The sequence below is a fragment of the Mustela erminea genome, chromosome 6 (genome assembly GCF_009829155.1).
Source record: "Mustela erminea isolate mMusErm1 chromosome 6, mMusErm1.Pri, whole genome shotgun sequence".
In the NCBI taxonomy this organism is placed as follows: Eukaryota; Metazoa; Chordata; class Mammalia; order Carnivora; family Mustelidae; genus Mustela; species Mustela erminea.
The window spans coordinates 6,215,086-6,236,376 of NC_045619.1; the positions used below are offsets into that span (position 1 = coordinate 6,215,086).

Consider the following 21,291-nt stretch of genomic DNA (forward strand, 5'->3'; position numbering starts at 1 on the left):
CTTCATTCAGCATCATGTCCTCAGGCTTTTTCCATGTAGCATATATGAGAATTTTTATTTTTTTATTATGTTTTTAAAGATTTTACTTATTTATTTGACAGGGAGAGCACAAGCAGGAAGAGTGGCAGGCAGAGGGAGAGGGAGAAGCAGGCTCCCCGCAGAGCAAGGAACCTGATGCAGGACTTGATCCTGGCACCCTGGGATCATGACCTGAGCCAAAGGCTTCATGACTAAGCCACCCAGGCATCCCATGAGAATTTTTAAAGTTGAACACTATGTTGTATGTGTCTGTATACCATATTTTGCTTATTTATCTGTGGCAGTTGGATCGTTTCCATGTTTTAGCTGTTGTGAATAATGCTGATGTGAACACGGCTGTACAGATCTCTCTCTAAGATCCTGCTTTCAGGGGCGCCTGAAATTGAGCCCTGGAGACTTTATAGAAAACAAACATAAGCCTGAAAGGTGGAGAGAAAGACTAACTGAGGACCTTGGGACCCTGGGACCCAAGGAATCAACTGGCACTGTTTTTTCCTTCACATCTCAAAACAGTTCTGAAAAAGCAGACACCCCCCCCCCCCAAAATAAGCTTCACAAGACTACAGCCTCACCCCAGAAGAAACCACCCTGACGCTACCAACAGAAGCCAACTTGGGATCTTAAGCTTCCAGCCTCACTAGGCTGTACTGGGGGCACCTCCAAATTCCCATTGGGGCGGTACAGAGAAGGCCCAGCGGGGCTCTGGAACTTGAAATTGGTGTTGGTGGAGGCCCTATGAGGAGAAATGAGGCCCCTTGACCCCTCCCAACCAGGGTGTTCTAAGTAGAAGTGGAACAGGGTGATGGAACTGACCCCCGCAAGGCAGGAACTAGGAGGCACTCCCCACCCCTGGGTGTCAGACGTTAGTCAAGGACCCTGAGCTCCAGCCACACCTGGCAGTGATTAAGTGGTGCCTTTCCATCCGCATCAGAGGAGGTGTGCGTGCTGTAACAGAAAATCTAAAGATAACAGTGTTTGTGACGACCCCAAATGTCCATGTTTCAGTCAAAAATAGACTGAAGAGGCCAGGGAAACAGAAAAGGGGGTAGGGAGACAACACTGAGATAAAAGATGTTAGAATTACCTGCCAAGGATTTAAAAGCAGCCATCATAAAAGTGTAACAAAAAATTAACACACTTGCAACAAGTGAAAAAAATACAAAGTCTCAGCAAAGAATATAAAGAATCATTTAGAGCTGAAAAACACAATTACCAAAAAAGCAACGAAGAATCCTTGAAGTTGAAGGTAAAGCAATAGAAATTAACAAATTGAACAGAAAGGAAATTAAAAAAAAAAAAAAAAAAAAGGACCTCGGGGACCTATGACAAAAAAACTAAAATTAAAAAATCATCAGAGTACTAGAAGGAGAGAAGAAAAATTGAGACTGAAATAGTTGAAGTAATAGCCATATACTTCCCAGAAATGGTGAAAGATCTAAACCTATAGATTCAAGAGGCTCTAAGAATCCCAAACAAATACGAAGAAACTACCACCAAGACACGTCACAGCCAAACTTAAGAAAACTAGACAAACACTTTAAAAGCAAAAGAAGGGCACCTGGGTGGCTCAGTGGGTTAAAGCCTCTGCCTTCGGCTCAGGTCATGATCCCAGGATCATGGGATGGAGCCCCACATGGGGCTCTCTGCTCAGCAGGGAGCCTGCCTCTGCCTACTTGTGATCGCTGTCTGCCAAATAAAATAAAATAAAATTGTTAAAAAAAAAAATAAAAGCAAAAGAAAAAGTGGTATCTTTTAAGGGAAAAACAATATGACAGGTTCCTCATCAGAAACCAAAAGGCCAAAAGGAAGTGGCACACATTTAACATAAGGTTGGGTGAGAATTCTACATCCAGCAAAAAATATCTTTCAGGGATCAAGATTATTTCAGACAAGGGCGCCTGGGTGGGTCAGTGGGTTAAGGCCTCTGCCTTCGGCTCTGGTCATGATCCCAGGGTCCTGGGATCGAGCCCCACATCGGGCTCTCTGTTTGGCAGGGGGCCTGCTTCCTCTTCGCTCTCTCTCTGCCTGTCACTCTGCCTACTTGTGATCTCTGTCTGTCAAATAAATAAAATCTTAAATAAAAGATTTTTTAAAAAGATTATTTCAGACATTCTCAGATAAAAGAAAATTAGAAATGCGTTGCCTGAAATAATGGCTAAAAAAGCTCCCTAACCCTGAAGGAAAAAATAAAAGAAGGAAACTTTGTGTATCAGAAAGGAAGGTAAGACAGTAGAAATAGGGGTGCCTGGGTGGCTCAGTGAGTTAAAGCCTCTGCCTTTGGCTCAGGTCATGATCCTGAGGTCCTAAGATTGGGCCCCGTGTCTGGCTCTCTGCTCGGTGGGGGACCTGCTGTCCCCTCTCTGCCTGCCTCTCTGCCTACTTGTGATCTCTGTCAAATAAATAAATAAAATTTTTTAAAAAAGTAAAACTATAGGTAAAATACTTCTCTTGAATTTTTAAATTGTTAATGGTTGAAACCAAAATTATAACACTGATGTGGTTCTCAATGTACATAGAAGAAATATTTAAAACAATTACTTTAAAAAAAATAAAAATAAAACAATTACTTTATAAATAGGAGAGGACAAAGGGAAATAGAGGGAAGTTTTCTACTTTTCACCCAAACTGGTAGATGTCAGCAGGGCTATACGGTAGTAACAAGTATATATGATGAGACTCTTAGAGCAATCACTAAAAAAGATAACACAACCCAAAACACTACAGAAAAATAAAAATGAATCAGAAAAAAAAATGTTCAGGTAACTCACAGGATGGCAGAAAAAAAACTTTTTTTAAAAAGATTCATTTATTTGACAGAGATCACAAGTAGGCAGAGCCAGGGAAGCAGGCTCCCCGCTGAGCAGAGAGCCCGATGCGGGGCTGGATCCCAGGACCCTGGGATCATGACCTGAGCCAAAGGCAGAGGCTTAACCCACTGAGCCACCCAGGCACCCCGGAAAAAACAAAATTAAGAAAATGTGAGATTAAACTATATCACTAAGATCACTGTATCAAATATAAATGGTCTCTATATACATCCACTGAAAGATTGGCAAAGTAAGTGAAAAAACATGCCCTTACATGCTCTCTGCAAGAGACACATCAAATATGACAATATAAGGCTGAAAGCAAAATGATTGAAAAAAATATATATCATGCCAACAATCCCCCCAAAGTAGCTATGTTAGTATCGGATATATTAGACTTCAGAGCAAAGAAAGTTACCAGAGATAGAGGAACATTGTATAATGGAAAAAAAAAAAGGTTGATCCACCAAGAAGATAGAATCCTAAATATGTATTGCCAAGTAACAGCTACAAATCATGTGATGCAAAACCTGATAGAATTGGAATAGCAAATCCACACTTAACGCTCAAAGACTTCAACATCCCTTGCAACAATAGGTAGAACTAGACAGAACATCAAGGATGTAGAGCTTACCACCACCAACCAACAGGATGCAATCAACAAAAAATTCCACCCAACAACAGAAGACACATTCTTTTCAAATACCATGGGACATATACCCATATCCTGCCCAAAAAACCAAATCTCAACAAGTGCAAAAGAATTAAGTTCATAGCGTGTGTTCTTGGTCACAGTGAAATCAGTAATCCCTGGGTTAAATATCGAAAGCTTTCCTCTAAGATCTGAGACAAGACAAGGATGTCTGCTTTTACCACTTGTGTTCAACAGTGAATTGGAGGCTCTAGCCAAGGGGTTTTGGTTTGGGAAGGAGTCGGGGAGTTGCAGAGAAAAGCATGCAGATTGGAAAGAAAAAAGTAAAATTATTTCTATTTGTAGATGACATGGTCTTTATACAGAAAATGCTAAGGAATCCACTGAAAGACTACCAGAACTAAGGTACACAGCATAATGGCAGAATGCAAGGTCAATCGATACAATGAGTAATCTAAAAGTCATATTAGAAAACAATTCTGAAACTCAGCATAGAGTCAAACAATAAAATAGGATAAAATTAATACTTAAGAGTACTTAAAATAAGCGTAAAACTTATATCCTGAAAACTACAAAACATTGTTGAAAGAATTTAAAGGGGTCCTGCGTAGCCAAAACCATCTTGAAAAAGAAGAGAGTTGAAGAACTCACACTTCCAGATTTCAAAACTTAAGTAAAACGCTACAGTAATCAAGACAGTGTGATACTGGCATAAGGACAGACATACAGACCAGTGGAATAGAAGGGAGAGTCCAAAACTAAAGCCTCGTGTATCTGGTCCATTAATTTTCAGCAAAGGTACCAAGACAATTAATTCAGTGGGGGAAAGAATAGTCTAACAAATGGTGCAGACAACTAGATACCCTCAAAAAGTAAATTTAACTTCAAAAATTTAAAAACTTTTGGGACGCCTGGGTGGCTCAGTTGGTTGGACGACTGCCTTCGGCTCAGGTCGTGATCCCGGAGTCCCGGGATCGAGTCCCGCATCGGGCTCCCAGCTCCATGGGGAGTCTGCTTCTCCCTCTGACCTTCTCCTCGCTCATGCTCTCTCTCACTGTCTCTCTCTCTCAAATAAATAAATAAAATCTTTTAAAAATTTTAAAAAAAAAATTTAAAAACTTTTGTACCTTTAAGAAAGTGAAAGGACATGGGGTGCCTGGGTGGCTCAGTGGGTTAAAGCCTCTGCCTTCGGCTCAGGTCATGATCCCAGGGTCCTGGGATCGAGCCCCGCATCGGGCTCTCTGCTCGGCGGGGAGCCTGCTTTCTCCTCTCTCTGCCTGCCTGCCTCTCTGCCTACTTGTGATCTCTGTCAAATAAATAAATAAAATCTTTAAAAAAAAAAAAGAAAGAAAGAAAGTGAAAGGACAATCCACAGATTAGGAGAGAGTATTTGCAAATCACGTATTTGATGAGGGAATGGCACCCAGGAAAGATGAAGAACTCTTACAGCGCAACAATAAAAGTAAAAATAACCCAACAGAAAATGAGCAGACTCTGAGTCAACATTTCTCAAAAAACAAAAGCCCACACGAATGGCCAATGAGCACATGAAAAGATGCTCAGCCTCACTCATGATCAGGGAAATGCAAATCAAAACCCAAGCAAGGAGCTATCACTATATGATCATTAGGATGGCTATAGCCAAAATATTAGATATAAATAATGGTGAGGATGTGGAGAATTTTAGACCCTCAAACTTTGCTGGTGAGACATTAAAATGATGCAGCCACTTTGGAAAACAGGAAGTTCTCAAAAAGTGAAACACAGTTACTATAATGATCAAGAAATTCTCCTAGAGGGGCACCTGGGTGGCTCAGTGGGTTAAAGCCTCTGCCTTTGGCTCAGGTTATGATCTCAGGGTCCTGGGATGGAGTCCCACCTGGGCTCTCTGCTCAGCAGTGAGCCTGCTTCCTCCTCTCTCTCTGCCTGCCTCTCTGCCTACTTGTGATTTCTGTCTGTCAAATAAATACATAAAATCTTTAAAAAAAAAATTCTCCTAGATATGTATCCAAGAGAGATCAAAACATGTCTGCCCAAAAGTTGTAGAGAATATTTATAGCAACGTTATTCACAATAGCCAAAAGTGGAAACAACCCAAATGTCCACAGACATATGGATAAGCAAAATGTGATCTGTGCCTAAGTGAAATATTACTCAGCTCTAAAAAGGAAGGAAATTCTGAGACCTGCTGCTACGTGGATTAACATGAACACACGCAAAGTGGAATAAGCCAGACACAGAAGGACACATATTGTATGATTGCATTGTATGCGGTATCTAGAGGAGTCAGATTCACAGGAACGAAGTAAAATGGTGGTTACCAGGGGCTGGGGGAAGGGGAAACAAGTACAGAGTTTCAGCTCCGGAGGATGAAACATTCTGGAGATGGGCAAGGAGGTTGGTCGCAGAATACTGAGAAAACACTTAATGCCACTGAATTGTGCACTTAGAAATGGCTGGAATGGTCAGCTTCAATGAGGTCTTCGCTGCTATTTGCGCACTGGAAGACTGGAAGGCTGAGTTCGCTCCACGCCGACATGTACCCACACATCCACCGGCTGACGACTCAGAGCCAACGAAGGCTGTGCGGTGAAGGTACCCGGGCGCGGAGGCGGGCCTGGAACCGAGAAGGCGGGCCCCACGCCGCCCCGCCGTCGTCATGGAAACGCGCACGCTCCCAGCGCCGACGGCAACTCCCAGCGGCCCCCGCGGCTTCCGGCTGGCAAGATGGTGGCGCGCAGGAGGAAACGTGGGTCGCGGGACCCGGAGCAGGGGATTCCGAGCCCGCCGGGTTACTCAGGTGAGGCGCCGCGGGGTCGGGCGGTCAGGCTTCCCCGGGAGGCGGCTCGGGCGGCGGCGCTGGCTCGGGGACCCCCGCGCGATTGGGTATGAGGCCTGGTGGCCCGGAAGCCCCCAAGACGCCCTGCTCGCGTCTGGCGGTACTTTTCCGGGACGAGCCCATTTTGGCCACCGCTTCCCTTGGGGAAACCCGTCTCTGTCCACACTCTAACCCCGGACGAGGGAGCCCACCCGCTTCTTATCACCTCTGGCACTCCTAGTCTGGCCCCTATCGCCCCTAACCTGGCTGTGCCTTCCCAACTGGCTCTCCTGCCCCTGCTTTCTGTTCGCCCAGGTGCCGGAATGTGCTTTCCAAAGTCAGATTTAAATCAGATTTTGCCTCACAGCCTGCCTGTATAGCCCCATACCCACTGAATTCCCTCCCGAGGCTTGACAAGTTAGCACCTAAAACGAAAGCCAAACTTACTGACTTGTGTGGCCCCACATGTTCTGCCTCAGCCGCCCTGGAGCGCTCTCTGTTCCTCTGGAGCAACAAGCTCTTTAAACCCTCAGGGTTTTTGCACTTGAGGTGCCCTTTTCACACAGCTGTGCCTTATGACTTTGATACTGCTTCCTCAAAGAGGCCGTTCAGATACTGATCTAAAGACCCCCGCCATGCAACCACCCCCAGTTTCCCCCTTTCTTTCATATTTGATAGGATCTTGTTATGTGCTGCCTTGTTCATTGTCTTGTGCTACTCTTGTGGGAACTTCCTGAGCACAGGTGCTGCAGAGGTATCCCCACGGTGCTCTGAAGGAGGCCGGGAGAAACAGAAAAGAGCCCCTAGCATTACGGGAATGTCAGACATTATCCCCAAATGATTACGCAGATAGAGACTTAGAGACATGGAGAGACATTGTCAAGGCACAGAGCAGGTGGCTCTGACTTGGCATGTAAGGCTCTCAGAGGAAGTAGAGTTAAACCTGAAGAGTGGGTGGAGGGAAGGTTGGTGTTTCAGGTAAAGGAAACATGTGAGCTTGAGTGAGGCCTGGACTTACTGGAGGGATAGAGAGAAGGCAGAGTGGCAGGCCCGCACAGTGGTGGGGGACGGACTCTGCAAAAGGATGTGAAAGGTGGGCAGGGTCTGGCAAGGCCTCCAGCCAATGTCAGGATTTTGGTGTTGACCCCAAGAGCAGTGGGGTTTGGGCTGCCGTCTCACTGTGCTCCCACCTGTCGTAATTGCCCGTTTACCTTCTCTCCCCCACCTGCTTGGGCGAACCTCCTAGGCAGGTTCTCTGTTCCTTCAGTCTCGCAGCCTGCACAGTACTCTGCACAGGCCTTGCCTAGGGGAAGGGCTCAGTGATGGAACGGACAGACAGATGGCCAGAAAGGGACAGCCTGAGCTTGATGTTCACGCTGTCCCTCCCTGCCCCCATTTCCTGTCCAGCCATCCCGATCAAGTTCTCGGAAAAGCAGCAGGCTTCTCACTACCTCTATGTGAGAGAGCACAGAGTTCGAGAAGGCACCAAGTCTTCCTGGCCTCAGAAGCGGACCCTTTTTGTCCTCAATGTGCCCCCATACTGCACAGAGGTGAGCGGGTGTCCGGAAGGGAACCTCTAGGGCGGGCCAGGAGCTACGGGTAGGGTTGGGTTTCCGCTGGCCTCCTTCCGCTGGTCCTTGCTGGTTAGGTGGAAGCATCCAACTGAAGCCCCAAGGGAGGGCATCTAGAAGGCTGCTGCGTCTGTCTCTTGTGAGAGGAAATAGCTTATTATTATTATTTTTTTAAAGTAATCTCTACATCCTTTATCGACTGAACCAGCTAGGGGTCCTGGAAATGTCTTTTTTTTTTTTTTTTAAGATTTTATTTATTGATTTGACAGACAAGAGATCACAAGTAGGCAGAGAGGCAGGCAGAGAGAGAGACAGAGGGGAAGCAGGCTCCCTGCTGAGCAGAGAGCCCGATGCGGGGCTTGATCCCAGGACCCTGAGATCATGACCTGAACCGAAGGCAGAGGCTTTAACACAGTGAGCCACCCAGGTGTCCCGGAAATGTCTTTTTAAAGATAGATTTATTTTTTTATTTAAGAGAGAGAGAGAAATAGCATGAGCACGCACAAGGTCGGGGGCAGAGGCTGAGAGAGAGAATCTCAAGCAGGCTCCACACCCAGCACAGAGCCAGACACAGGGTTTGATCCCAGACCCTGAGATCACGACCTGAGCCGAAAGCAAGCATCAGACACTTAACCGATTAAGCCACCCAGGCACCTTGGAAATGATTACTTATTTATTTACTTATTTTAAATTTTAATTTAATATTATTTTTTTGGAATTTTTTTTTTTTTTTTTAAGATTTTTTATTTATTTACTTGAGAGAGAGACAGGGAGAGAGAGCATGAGCGAAGAGAAGGTCAGAGAGAGAAGCAGACTCCCCATGGAGCTGGGAGTCCGATGCGGGACTCGATCCCGGGACTCCAGGATCATGACCTGAGCCGAAGGCAGTCGTCCAACCAACTGAGCCACCCAGGCGTCCCTGGAAATGTTTTTTTAAAGCTGTGCTTTGAAAAGTAAAGTTCTGGGGCCCCTGGGTGGCTCAGTCGGTTAAGATCTGCCTCTGGGACTGGTTCCCACATCAGGCTCCCTGCTCAGTAGGGGGCCCTCTTCTCCCTTCCCTCTCCCTCTGCCTGCCACTGCCCCTCTTTGTGCTCTCTCTTTCTCAAATAAAATCTTTAAAAAATAAAAAAATATAAAGTGCAGTTCTAAGAAGCTCAAAGCTTTTTATTATTTCCCAGAATTATTTGAATTACATGTTTTCTCTGATTATAAAAGTGATACATCTCCATAGGTAAAAATAGAAGATACAGGGTGCCTGGGTGGCTCAGTCATTAAGCGTCTGCCTTCAGCTCAGGTCATGATCCCAGGGTTTTGGGATCGAGCCCCACATCAAGCTCCCTGCTCGGCCTATTTCTCCCTCTCCTTCTCCCCCTGCTTTGTTTCCTCTCTCGCTGTCGAATAAATAAGTATTATTATTATTAATTTTTTAAATAGAAGATAAGCTTATCCTCTAAATCTGTCCAGGCAGTAATGTATTTTCACAAAAATGGTTGTTTTGCTGGGGCGCCTAGGTGCTCAGTGGGTTAAGCCGCTGCCTTCGGCTCAGGTCATGATCCCCAGGGTCCTGGGATCAAGTCCCACATCGGGCTCTCTGCTCGGCAGGGAGCCTGCTTCTTCCTCTCTGTCTTTCAGCCTGCCTCTCTGCCTACTTGTGATCTCTGTCAAATAAATAAATAAAATCTTAAAAAAAAAAAAAAAGTTTAAAAAAAATGGTTGTTTTGCATTACATAAAGTCACGGAACAGAAACTAAGGGTGTTGCTGGGTTTTAGATGAGTTGTTTTTCAAAAAAGGAGTATTAATTTCTAAAGGTATGTTTATTTTAGGGAGAGTGAGTGGGGGCAGGACAGAGGCAGAGGGAGAGAATCCTCAAGATAGGAGCTAATTTCAAAAAACACTTTTCTGCAGTCAGAGAAAAGCAGAAGAGAGGCTGTCATGGTTTACGTTTCCTGAAGCGTGGTGTGTGTGCAGAGAAAGGCCTGGCCACAGGGTATAGCTCGCTGCGTTTCACAGACTGAACAGGCCTGCGTACTCAGCCCCCAGAACCAGAACGTGACCCGAGCCCAAGAAATGCTTCCACGGCCCTCCCCTCCCAAGGATCACCGCCAGCCTGAGTCCCCAAAACAGAGTTGACTCCAGGTTTAAATGGCTGCCGCAGGGAGGAAAACTGAGTTGTTTGGCTCCTGAAATCCAGAATCCTCTGCATAACCCCGGAAACATCCACGCCTAGTCTCCTGATAGAACCTAATCCTCCTCCGGGGATCGTTCCCCCAGAGAAAGGGGCAGCGACAGACGACTGACCTTTCAAAGCGAGAAATCCCTTTTCAGGGACCAAGCAAATAACCTGGGCACATGTTTCAAGCAGTTTCCTGTCATAAAGTCAAAAAGTTTATACCTGAATTCTGTCTCACGCCGTGTCTGCTCCCTCCCATGTCCCATGGCCAGTGGAGGTGTGGGTTTTTTTACTCAACAGTTTTGAACTTGGAAATTCACAGGCTCGTGGGCTCGGGCTGTGGGAGGGCAGGACGGTGACGGTACAGAGGAGGATATGGCTGGCTCTCGGCCCGTGTGTGTGCCCTGCGGGTGGGCAGTCACGGGCTCCGAGACCTTTGGGGGCCCTGGTCCCCTGGCGATGCCACCCTGGGCGGAGGGAGGCTCCCCGAGGCCCCGCAGCCCCTCACGCTGTGCTTTCTGTGGCAGGAGTGCCTGTCCCGCCTCTTCTCCCCCTGCGGCCCCGTCCAGTCCGTGCAGTTACAGGAGAAGCCAGACCTCGCTGACAGCACAGAGGAGCCAAAGTCCAAGTTTTTTCACCCCACGCCCGTTCCGGTAAGCGTCCAAGTGCTGCCATCTGCTCACCTGGGGGCGCAGGGGGCGGCCAGGGTGGCACTGGTAGGCCAGTCCCTGCCACATGTGGCCGAGGACGCCGGCCAGTAAGCAGCGCCTCTGCTCCTTTCCCTGGATCTGCCACGTCCTTTAGCTTCTTGTCCGGCTCTCTCCATTGTCCTGGGTGGGAGCTCAGAGACCATCTTGCTCGCTGCCCCGAAGGGCCTCCCGGAGCTCTCCTGCTCCCCAGCCGAAGTCTCTTCTTCCTCAGGCCCCCCGGCCTGGCCTCCTCTCCCCGTCCTGAGCCCACACCTCCCCCTGGCGTCGCGCGGTCTGACCTAGTGCGTGCTCTGTCCGCTCCCAGGACGCGCAGCGTATGACGCTGGTTTGTCACTGCGTCCCTCCCATGACCGGAAGGGAAGTCCCGAGTGTCTCACCTCACCTGGGTCGCTTCTGGCAGGAGTTGGAAAACCAGGAGCGTGGCTGTCCCTTCCCAGGATAGCAGAGAACTTTCTGGTTATCTTCCTGGTTCAGGAACATACGAGCACGTGTCCCCTAGCCCAGCGAGGAGTCTGGGAGCCCTGGGAGCCAGTTGCTGGGACGGTGGGACGGGTGCTGGCCTTCTGACACCTCTCCTTCCCCCAGGGCTTCCAGGTGGCCTACGTCGTGTTCCAGAAGGCAGGCGGGGTGTCTGCTGCCTTAGTGCTCAAGGGCCCTTTACTGGCCTCGACAGAGAGTCACCCTGTGAAGAGCGGCATCCACAGTCCGTACCACGGCAGCGTCGCGCCCCCACCCCCCTTCCTGGGCCCTGGGTTGGCGGGGGGAGCACTGTGGGCAGTGCCTGCTGTGTCCACGCACCCCCAGAGCGGCAGTCAGGGCGGGCGGAGGGGAGGGCCCAGCTTGCCGCCCCTAGAACCTTCCTTGGGCCGCAAGTCTCCATCCTGGTGGCCTGCGTGAAAAGATCCTGCCCGGCTGGGCACTCAGGGCCCTGAGGATTAGGCCCGAGGAGGTCCCGTTTCCCTGCCCCCTTTCTCCTCAGAGTGGATCAGCAGCTACGCAGACTCGGTGCCAGACCCTGAGGCCTTGAGGGCCGAAGTGGACACGTTCATGGAGGCGTATGACAAGAGGATAGCCGAGGTGGGGCTTCCGTGCGGACGGGATCACCGGTGTTGGGTCGCTCTGGAGGGGGGTGAGGGTTGGCTCCCTGTCCTGGTCACTGTGTAGAGTTCGGGCTCCCTTTTTCCCTGTGAGTCCTGTGTCCCCTACCTGGGTGACTCCTGGTCTGGTCTCTAAGTGGCCTGTGGGACAGTCTGAGGGACGAGGAGGCAGTGTCAGTACCTCTGTGCCCCCTGCTCCCCCAATACTTAGGCTCCTGGGATGGAGAGGGCGCAGCAGGTGGCGGTGGGTGCAGGGAGGTGGCAAGAAGGTTCTGGGCGCCGGAGAGAGCTTCGAAGGTGGGGGGGGGCACCCCAGGCTGCAGGGCGGGTCCCGGGGTCCGCCGGGCACAGCGTTCTCTCCTTGCAGGAGGAGGCCAAGGCCAAGGAGGAGGAAGGGGTTCCGGACGAGGAGGGCTGGGTGAAGGTGACCCGTCGGGGCCGGCGGCCCGTGCTGCCGCGGACGGAGGCGGCCAGCCTGCGGGTGCTGGACAGGGAGAGGCGGAAGCGCGCCCGCAAGGAGCTGCTCAACTTTTACGCCTGGCAGCACCGAGAGACCAAGATGGAGCGTAAGGGAGGCGCCCAGAGTGTCGCGCTTCAGCCCCGTCCGGAGCGCAGGGCTCCCACGGGCGGCACTGGGACGTGGGTGTGGAGTGGCGGCCGGGGGGGGGGGTTCCCTGGACACAGACGTCCCACGGGCTCTGGAATCAGGGTCCCAACCTGCAGCATCCCCTGCGGCGGTGCCCCTGTTGCTCCCTGCGACAGCTGTGGGGGCCCTGGGTTGTTGAGACGCTTGGGACACACCCGGGACGTCAGACCACCCTGAGCAGTTGGTGCTGGAACCTGTCCGGCTGCAGCAGGGGCGGCCGGACCACAGAGGGTGGATCTCAGGGAGCCGCCGCTGCTGTGTGAGTGTGTGTGCGTGTGACGGTGTGTGTGACAGTGTGTGTGAGTGACTACAGGGCGGGTGCCCTCGCACGGAGCGTGTCGACACGAGCGCCCGCTCGCCCCTGGCTCACTCCTGCTCCTGATGGCGCGGAGCATGTGCCGCAGGCCATTCCTTGTTTGCGGCGTGGCTTCCCCGTGGGCAGAGGGTGCTGGCCCTGGCCTTGGCAGGGGGACAGGCTCAGCAGTGGATGGTGACCTGCCACCCAGGCCCGTCACCCTCTTGCCTGTCTTGCTGCTGCTTCCCACTCTGGCGTCTCTCTTTGGACACCGTAGCTCCTGCTCGTCTCTCTAGAAGCGCTGACAGCACGTCTACGTCGGCTCTCCCTCTGGGCCTACCCCTCTGTATTCCTGACTTGGTCACTTGGCCAGAGCCGCCGTCCGAATTCTGCGGCGCTCCGAGGCCCGCGTCCCTTTACTCCCTGACGTCCTCCCCAGTCTGGCTGCTGGCTGCTGCAGTGGGAAGGGGAGGACAGGTGCCCCGGGGGGCTCCCCATACCCCAGAGCCGCCTGCCTTCACCCCGCATGTGTGGGGGGGGTGGTAAGGGAGCGGGCATCCTGCTTTCCCTGCGCTCGCTCTTCTGCCGAGTCTTCCCGGAAAGCTCAGGCGTGTGGCCACCCTGGCTCCCGCACCCTGCCCTCGGGGCCTGCAGGCTCGTCTCTCCCTGCAGCGTCTGGACAGTATCAGAGAGGAGGGCGGAGGGGGGCACAGTCCCCACAGGGTACACTGACCCTTCTCCCATCCCCTTCCCCAGATCTAGCCCAGCTGCGGAAGAAGTTCGAGGAGGACAAGCAGAGGATCGAGCTGATGCGGGCACAGCGCAAGTTCCGACCCTACTGAGCTGAGCTGGTCCCGGGGCCCCACGGAGGGGGCAGTGAGCGGTGGCGGTGTGTGGCCAGGGAGGACGTGAAGGCCTGGAACACTCGTCCCAGACTGCGCAGGCCCAGGGGCTGCCACATCACACCACCCCCCTCCCCGCCCCCGCCAGATCTGAGCGCACAGGGACAGGACCCTCCCCCTGGTTCTGAGTCCCTAGCAGGGGGTGGGGGGGTGGGGGGGGCAGTGCTGGTGAGGCCTGCCTGCCAGGCCAGCCCAGGCCATGGCTGCTTCCTTCTCCTGGTTTGTCTGTTCCCAGTCTGCCCCGGGCCTTTGGTCTCCGAGTGTCCACTGTATTCTCCCTTCCCCTCCGTGGAAGAGCCCCCGCGCAGACAGGACAGCCTCAGAAGCACACAAGAACGTTTTATTTTTCGTCTGGCTGGGCGGCTACCTGGCTGCTCCTTCCCCTCCCCCGCTCCCCGCAGACCGCCAGCCACAAACAGCACCCCCAGATCCAAACAGGGTCTCCCCCTTGAAGTCACAGATGTTGAAAGAATCTTGCCCCGTGTCCCCCCAAACTCCCCAAGATTCTCCACCTCGTTCAAAACCAGTGAGGCCAGTCCCCACCACACCGCCCTGGCTGGAGGGCCTGGAACTAGGAATCCGGGTGGTGAGTGGTGGGCATCGGGTCTCCAAAGGCCTGGGCCCAGGCTACATATGGTGTGGTATCGTCTCCTCGCTCTGCAGAAAGGCACTGATGATACCAGACACGGTCTCGGGTTGGTTCAAGTGGACGTAGTGGGAGCCCGGGACTTCGATGTACTGGTACCGCTGGAGGGGGCGGGAATGGTTGGTGAGTGTGGCCCCTCTGTTGTGCTGGGGCCTTCCCAGGGTCTGCTACCTCCCAGGGGTTCCAAAGGGTCCCCCGGTGAACCACGGGGCAGGGACTGACCCACAGCTCCCCAGTCACATGCTGGTTAAGTCAGAGCCTGACTCAGTGAGAAAGGCCTGATTTGGAAATGGGGGGATGGGGGGGGATGTCCGGATTTCTGGGTCATTCTGGCCTGTGAGGTTGTAGAGCTAGGCTAGGGAGGACCCAGTAGTCAAGGGTGACCCTCCCTGGGAGATGGGAGGGCACTGCGGGCGGGCCACACAGGCTCGCCTTCGGTGGTGGTGCTGAGGTCACCCGAGCTGAGCTCATGCCCCCACCTCCTTTAGGATCGATTTCAGCGTGTCTGTCACAAAAGTTATGATGCTCTTGTCGGTGTCATCCTCCCTCCTCACGTTAAAATATCCTTGCATTGCTCTGGAAAGTGAGAGGAAAATCAAGATTCACCCTGGGGACACCTTGTGGTGCCTCCCCCCAGCCTGCTTCCAGGCTGAGCAGAGACCAGCCTAGGCTTGCCTCTGATTTTCCTGCAGTTCAGGGCTCACTGTGGCCAAGGTGCTGCGGGGTTCACCTCGGCAGGGTCATGGGACCCGCCCGCGGCCAGGGCCTCTGCATGGCGCAGCCGGGAGGGGACGGGCCGAGTCCGTGCTCGCTCTCCGCGTCTTTCCCGAGATTTTGCGCATTTCACCTGTATACTTAAGAGTTCTGCACCTGTGACTACAGTCGATTGGAGGACACTGTCATCGTCTCAAAAAACCCCAAACCGGAGCCTCTGGTTCTCAACCAGCTCCTGGGTTTACACCAACACTGACCGCAGAGACTCTGCGCTCCGCACTGGTGTGTGGGTCAAACCACAGAACGCGTGGACTTGGGACTGGCTTCTTTCACTTTCTGTCCTGTTCTCCTGAGTCACCTGTGTAGCCTGCACCAGTTTGTTCCCTTCTGGCTGAAATGTAGCCCCCCGCGTGGACATGCCGCATTCGGCCTGTCTGCTGGCGGTCACCTGGGTGGCCTCCGCTTCTGGGCTGTTGTGACGAGCACCGCTCTGGATGGTCCTGCACGAGCTGCCGTGTGGACCTAGGTCGGGCCTGTAGATCCCTGGGAGGGTGACTGTGGGGCCCTGTGGTAACTTAGTGGCTCCAGAAACTGCCAGACTGTTCCAAGTGACTGTGCCGCTTTACAGCCCCACAGTGGGAGGCTCTGGTTTCTCCACGTCCTTGCCAGTGCCTGTCCCCTGCCATGTAGGGTCCGCCGTCCCCAGGTGTGGGGGGTTGCAGCGTATCTCACTGGGGTTTGGATCTGCAACTCCAGTCCGTGCTTCCTAGACCCCTGTGCTCAGCACCAGAGACACACATGTCCCTAGAAGTCACAGCTGTGGCCACAGGCAGTGGCTTGGGGACTGCGGCTGGCAGGTGGGGGCGGTTGGAAGGCTGGGGAGCAGCAAAGGGCCAGGGGACCTGGCAGGGGACAGTCGGCCGGTGTCTGCCCGGCCTTGCAAGAGGGGCAGCTGGCTCAGCTCCCGGCCCTGCTGCCTGTGCCCTCCATGCCCTGGTGCCAGGGGCAGCCCGGCCTCAAGCAGAAGAACCCAGAACCTCACACGAGGGAGACCTGGGGGTTCCTGGCAGCCGAGGGTCTTTGGAGGCACGAGGCTCGCGCTTACTTGATGAGCAGGACGCGGGCCTGCAGCTGCTTGGTGAAGTTCACAAACTGCTCCCTGCTGACGAAATCCACACAATGCTCCGGCTGCAAAGGGACAGGCCACAGTGAGTTTGCTATAAAAGGCAGTAGGTGTTGCTGCCGGTGTGAGGCCTCTGTCCTGGGGTGGGGTGGGGCTTGTGGGGCCACTGTGGCCACTGACCCCGGGACCAGGTCCAGCTCCCAACCACATCACCCCCAGAGGCCTCTAACCTGCAGGCCAGAGGCTTGATTCCTCCCTTAATCCGTTCTCCCTCTCCTGGGCTCATGGCTGTCCCTCCAGACACTGTGCAGGTCCCTTTACATCCTGGTGTGGTTGTATAGCTAGATGCTAAGAAGTGACCTGGGTGGCTTCTGGATCTAGATTAAGGACGAGACATGACCCCTAGTCCTGAACTTCCTTCCCCCACCTGCAGGCCGCCCTGCAGCACGGCCCAGGTGGCCCAGGCTCCGGACTCCACCACGAGCAGCCTTCCAACCTGCACCGACCGTCCTGGTCTGCTTAAGCCACTGTGCAGAGTGAGGATGCCTTGACACTCCCACAGCCCCGCTGGCCTCCATCAGGGCCAGGGCCACCCTGTTTTAGGACCACGTGGCCACCACACGTGGCTACCAAGTGCTTGATATGGGGCTAGTCCAAGTGGTGCTGTGGGGGAAACTGCACAGTGGATGTCGAAGACTTAACAGAAAGAATGCCAGATGCCTCACATTTTTATACTGGTTACATCTTGAATATATGGAGTTAAAAATACTAAATTTGGGGTGCTTGGGTGGCTCAATCATTAAACATCTGCCTTTGGCTTGGGGGGGGTCCCTACTCAGTGGGGAGCCTGCTTCTCCCAACCCTGCCCCTGCTTGTGTTCCCTCTCTTGCTCGCTCACTGTCAAATAAATGAAATCTTAAAAAAAAATTTTTTTTTTAAAGTATTAAGTTTGGGGGCATCTGGGTGGCTCAATGGGGTAAGCCTCTGCCTTCAGCTCAGGTCATGATCTCAGGGTCCTGGGATGGAGCCCCGGCGTTGGCATTGGCGTTGGCATTGGCATCGGGCTCTCTGCTCAGCAGGGGGCCTGCTTCCTCCTCTCTGCCTACTTGTGATCTCTAGTCAAATAAAATCTTAAAAAAAAAAAAAAAAGAATACTGTCATCTTTAAAAAAAAAAATACTAAGTTTGATTTCCTCTATTTCTTTTTACTCTAGTAACATGGCTACTACAGGGGCGCCTGGGTGGCTCAGTGGGTTAAAGCCTCTGCCTTCAGCTCAGGTCATGATCCCAGGGTCCTGGGATGGAGCCCCACATCCGGCTCTCTGCTCTTTGGGGAGCCTGCTTCCTCCAATCTCTCTCTCTCTGCCTGCTTCTCTGCCTACTTGTGATCTCTGTCAAATAAATAAATAAAATCTTTAAAAAAAAAAAAAAAAAACATGGCTGCTATAAGATGTAGATCTGCACGTGACTTACGTTCTACCAGACGGGGCTGGAGCCCCAGAACTCCAGGTGGGTTGGGAGAAGCTTGATAAATGTGTGTGGAGTGGATTAATTCAAGGAAGCTCCCATGAGGACTGACTTGTGCTCAACACTCCTCCACCATTGTGATAAATCTAAAATTCTTATGAAACACACGTGTATACACACACACCTGGTCACAGACTCCAGAACACACTGCCCTTGATCTGCCCTGACCTCCTCCCGGCCATTTCCTGCTCCTTGGGCGAAAATGATCGTGGGTGCTTTTCCAGAAATAGACCTTTCCAGATCACCCACGAGGCCCAATGAATGAAGATCTACCGAGAACCCAGACACACTTGCACGTTAGCTCCTGCTGGCAGGGTGCCCAGCTTAAGGAAGAGCGGGGAGCTGGTTTGTGCCTGCACAGGGGCTCCCCGACCGGTGTCAACGCGCACACTGAAACAGGCCTCTACGGAGGATCACAAAGGCGCAAGTCGCACAAGGGTGAACAGGAGATGGCGCCAGGACTGGGCTCACGAGTCTGCCTCCTCCCCCAGCCTGTGCTCCCCTGGCCAGGGCGGCGGTGGGGGGGTTGTTTCAGGTTTGGGGGCCCCATTAGGGGCCCAAGGCAGAGACTGAGGGATGTGACCCCTACTCTGGTCTCCAGATATGAAAATGTAAGTCGGGTTTTGCAGCACTTTCCTCTCAGGCCACACAGTTTCAGGACATCTCTCCAAGAAAGCCGTTAAGAACAAAGGCTGCTGGGTATGCGCTGCCTCTTTTTTCTTTGCTTCTACCCGTCCCCCCCCCCCCCCCCACCTGCTTTCCCTAGCCCACTTTCAGTCCCTGGTCTATGTTCTTCTTCTGCACGTCTAGTGTAACTTACAGTAAAGTCCCTGGATCTGCGTGGCAGCTCGTGATGGCCTTTCACCAATACATGCTCCGTGCCACCCAGCTCGAAGCCTTGATCACCAGCAGCCGCAGGCTCCCTCCCAGGGTAATCTCCGAGGACACCACTATTCAGACGGCTAGCCCCATAGATCAATTTGCCTCTTTTTGAACTTCAGGTTAAGTGGAATCATGCAGAGTGCTCTCTGTTTCTGGTTTCTTTTGGTCTGTAAGTATGTTTGTTTTTTTCCCCTGTGCGGTACTCCAGTGTATGAATACATAATGATGTACGCATTCTGTCATTGGAGCACATGTGGGGGACTTTCCGGTTTGGGACTATTATGAACGAAGCTGCTACAAATGTCCTCGTACACGTCTTCTGTGCACACGGCACACATATTTGCTAGGTACACAACTAGGAGTGGAAGGACTGGCTCACAGGATCTGACTGTGTTTTGCTTAAGCAGTTTCTGCCAAAACATTTTCTTTCTTTTTTTTTTTTTTTTTTTTTAAAGATTTTATTTATTTGGGGCGTCTGGGTGGCTCAGTGGGTTAAGCCGCTGCCTTCGGCTCAGGTCATGATCTCAGGGTCCTGGGATCGAGTCCCGCATCGGGCTCTCTGCTCAGCAGGGAGCCTGCTTCCTCCTCTCTCTCTCTGCCTCTCTGCCTACTTGTAATCTCTCTCTGTCAAATAAATAAATAAAATCTTTAAAAAAAAAAAAAAAAAAAAAGATTTTATTTATTTATTTATTTGGCAGAGAGAGATCACAAGTAGGCAGAGAGGCAGGCAGAGAGAGAGAGAGGAGGAAGCAGGCTCCCCGCTGAGCAGAGAGCCCGATGCGGGACTCGATCCCAGGACCCTGAGATCATGACCTGAGTCGAAGGCAGCGACTGCCAAACCATTTTCCAAAGTGTTTGTGTCAATTATGCTTCCTCCTGCAGGACATCAGAGTTCTGGTCTATGTCCCCATTAAGACTTGGTGTTGTGAGGTCTTTCAATTCTGACAGCAATTTCTACCCGTCTGGTGGAGGTGGGAGGTGTATTTCATTGACTGCCCTAATTACTGATGATAAGGATCACCTTTCATGGGCTGACTGGGCACTTGGATAGCCTCTTTCATGAAGTGCCTGTTAAAATCTTTTGCCTGTTTTTAGAAATGAGAGTGTTAGATTTTATCTTATTGATTTGTAGGAGCTCTTTACATATGCTGGATAGGACTCCTTTAGCAGGCCTACGCCTTTAAGTATCTTCTTTTAGTCTGTGGCTGGACTCTTCTCTCTCTTAATTTGTCTTTTGATGAACAGAAATTCTAAATTTTAATTAAACTCTATTTATCAATATTTTCACTGATTCATGTGTGTGTTCTATTTTAAAATATATTGTCAGGTGCCTGGGTGGCTCAGTGGGTTAAGCCTCTGCCTTCGGCTCAGGTCATGATCTCAGGGTCTTGGGATGGAGTTCCGCATCGGGCTCTCTGCTCGGCAGTGAGCCTGCTTCCTCCTCTCTCTCTCTGTGCCTGCCTCTCTGCCTACTTGTGATCTCTGTCAAATAAATAAAATCTTAAAAAATATACATATTGTCTACTTCAAGGTCATAAGGCTATTCCCTGTTTTCATTAGAAACTTTCCTGTTTTACCTTTCATATTTTTTTTTTTAAAGATTTTATTTATTTATTTGACAGAGAGAGAAATCACAAGTAGGCGGAGAGTCAGGCAGAGAGAGAGAGAGAAGCAGGCTCCCGCCGAGCAAAGAGCCCGATGCGGGGCTCGATCCCAGGACACTGAGATCATGACCTGAGCCGAAGGCAGCGGCTTAATCCACTGAGCCACCCAGGCGCCCCTACCTTTCATATTTTGATCTATGATCCATCTTGAATTAATTTTTGTGTATTGGGTGAGGCAAGGGTCTAGGATCATACTTTTCCCTAAACCCATTACCTGGCTCGACTTTATTGTAAAGCAGGTGGTACCCATTCATAATGTTAACAGTTACTAAATTCCCCAAGTATTCTGCAAATTCAATGTCCTCTCAATATATATATATTTTTTTAAGTAAGCTCTGCCCCATGTGGGGTTTGAACTCAACAACCCCAAGGTCAAGAGTTGCATACTCTACCAAGGAAGCCAGTCAGGTTCCCCAACCCAATGTAATTTTTTTAAAAAGCTCCCAGCCTGAGGACCAGCACACAGAAGACAGACCACGGTGAGTGAGCCTTGGTGGCTAGGAGCCCCCCCCCCCTCCAATAACTGGCAATGGACCAAACTGGCTGTTCATCTGGGGAAAAAGTGAAAATGGATCCCTACCTCACACCATCCTTGAGAACAGATCCCAGCTGGATCAAAATCAAAACTCAAACATTCCCATCCCCTTGGCCGATGCCCCGGTCTGGGCCTCATGTCCACACCTGGGCCTGGGCAACAGCTCTCGGTGGCGTCCCTGAGGCCAGAGCTTCCCACCTCTAACTACAGCATCTCACATGTGCGAAGCATCTTACCCTCTTGAACCAGCTCATTAAGAGCACCCCCTGAGAGCCCCTAACCTGAGGGCAGCTTGCTACGGCACTCGACCCATGGACCTTCGCTAGTCTTCGCAGCAACCCCACAAAGACGGGCATGGGGGCTGGTACCTCCTGGCTGCTCATTAGCCAACTGCAGGGATGAACAAACAAAGGAACGTACTTCCTTTCTGCACGTAAGACAACCTGAGGCACAGAGCGGGTAAGCAGCTTGCCTGAGGTCACACAGCCTCTGG

The 21,291-nt window shown here is 51.7% G+C and overlaps 2 protein-coding genes across 8 annotated transcripts in view; one reads left to right on the forward strand and one right to left on the reverse strand.

The window, feature by feature from the left end:
• Positions 1-6,186: 6,186 nt before the first annotated feature.
• Positions 6,187-13,896, forward strand: RRP7A (ribosomal RNA processing 7 homolog A). Its single transcript, XM_032346065.1, has 7 exons — positions 6,187-6,298; positions 7,724-7,866; positions 10,586-10,711; positions 11,354-11,471; positions 11,748-11,845; positions 12,233-12,431; positions 13,563-13,896. Exons 1-7 carry the CDS (start codon positions 6,226-6,228, stop codon positions 13,646-13,648), a joined length of 843 nt encoding a protein of 280 aa, XP_032201956.1. The 5' UTR covers positions 6,187-6,225; the 3' UTR covers positions 13,649-13,896.
• A 133-nt stretch (positions 13,897-14,029) lies between these two features.
• Positions 14,030-21,291, reverse strand: part of SERHL2 (serine hydrolase like 2) — a 29,959-nt gene continuing 22,697 nt past the window's right edge. For 4 of the 7 annotated variants that reach the window (XM_032346053.1, XM_032346057.1, XM_032346056.1 and 1 more), the window contains one exon: positions 15,518-16,256. In XM_032346053.1, the coding sequence (XP_032201944.1) occupies positions 15,880-16,256 (377 nt within the window). In that variant the 3' untranslated portion in view covers positions 15,518-15,879. Of the gene's footprint in view, positions 14,456-14,833; positions 14,931-15,517; positions 16,257-21,291 lie in introns of those variants that run through there. The other 3 variants (XM_032346055.1, XM_032346061.1, XM_032346054.1) reach the window with 2 other exon arrangements.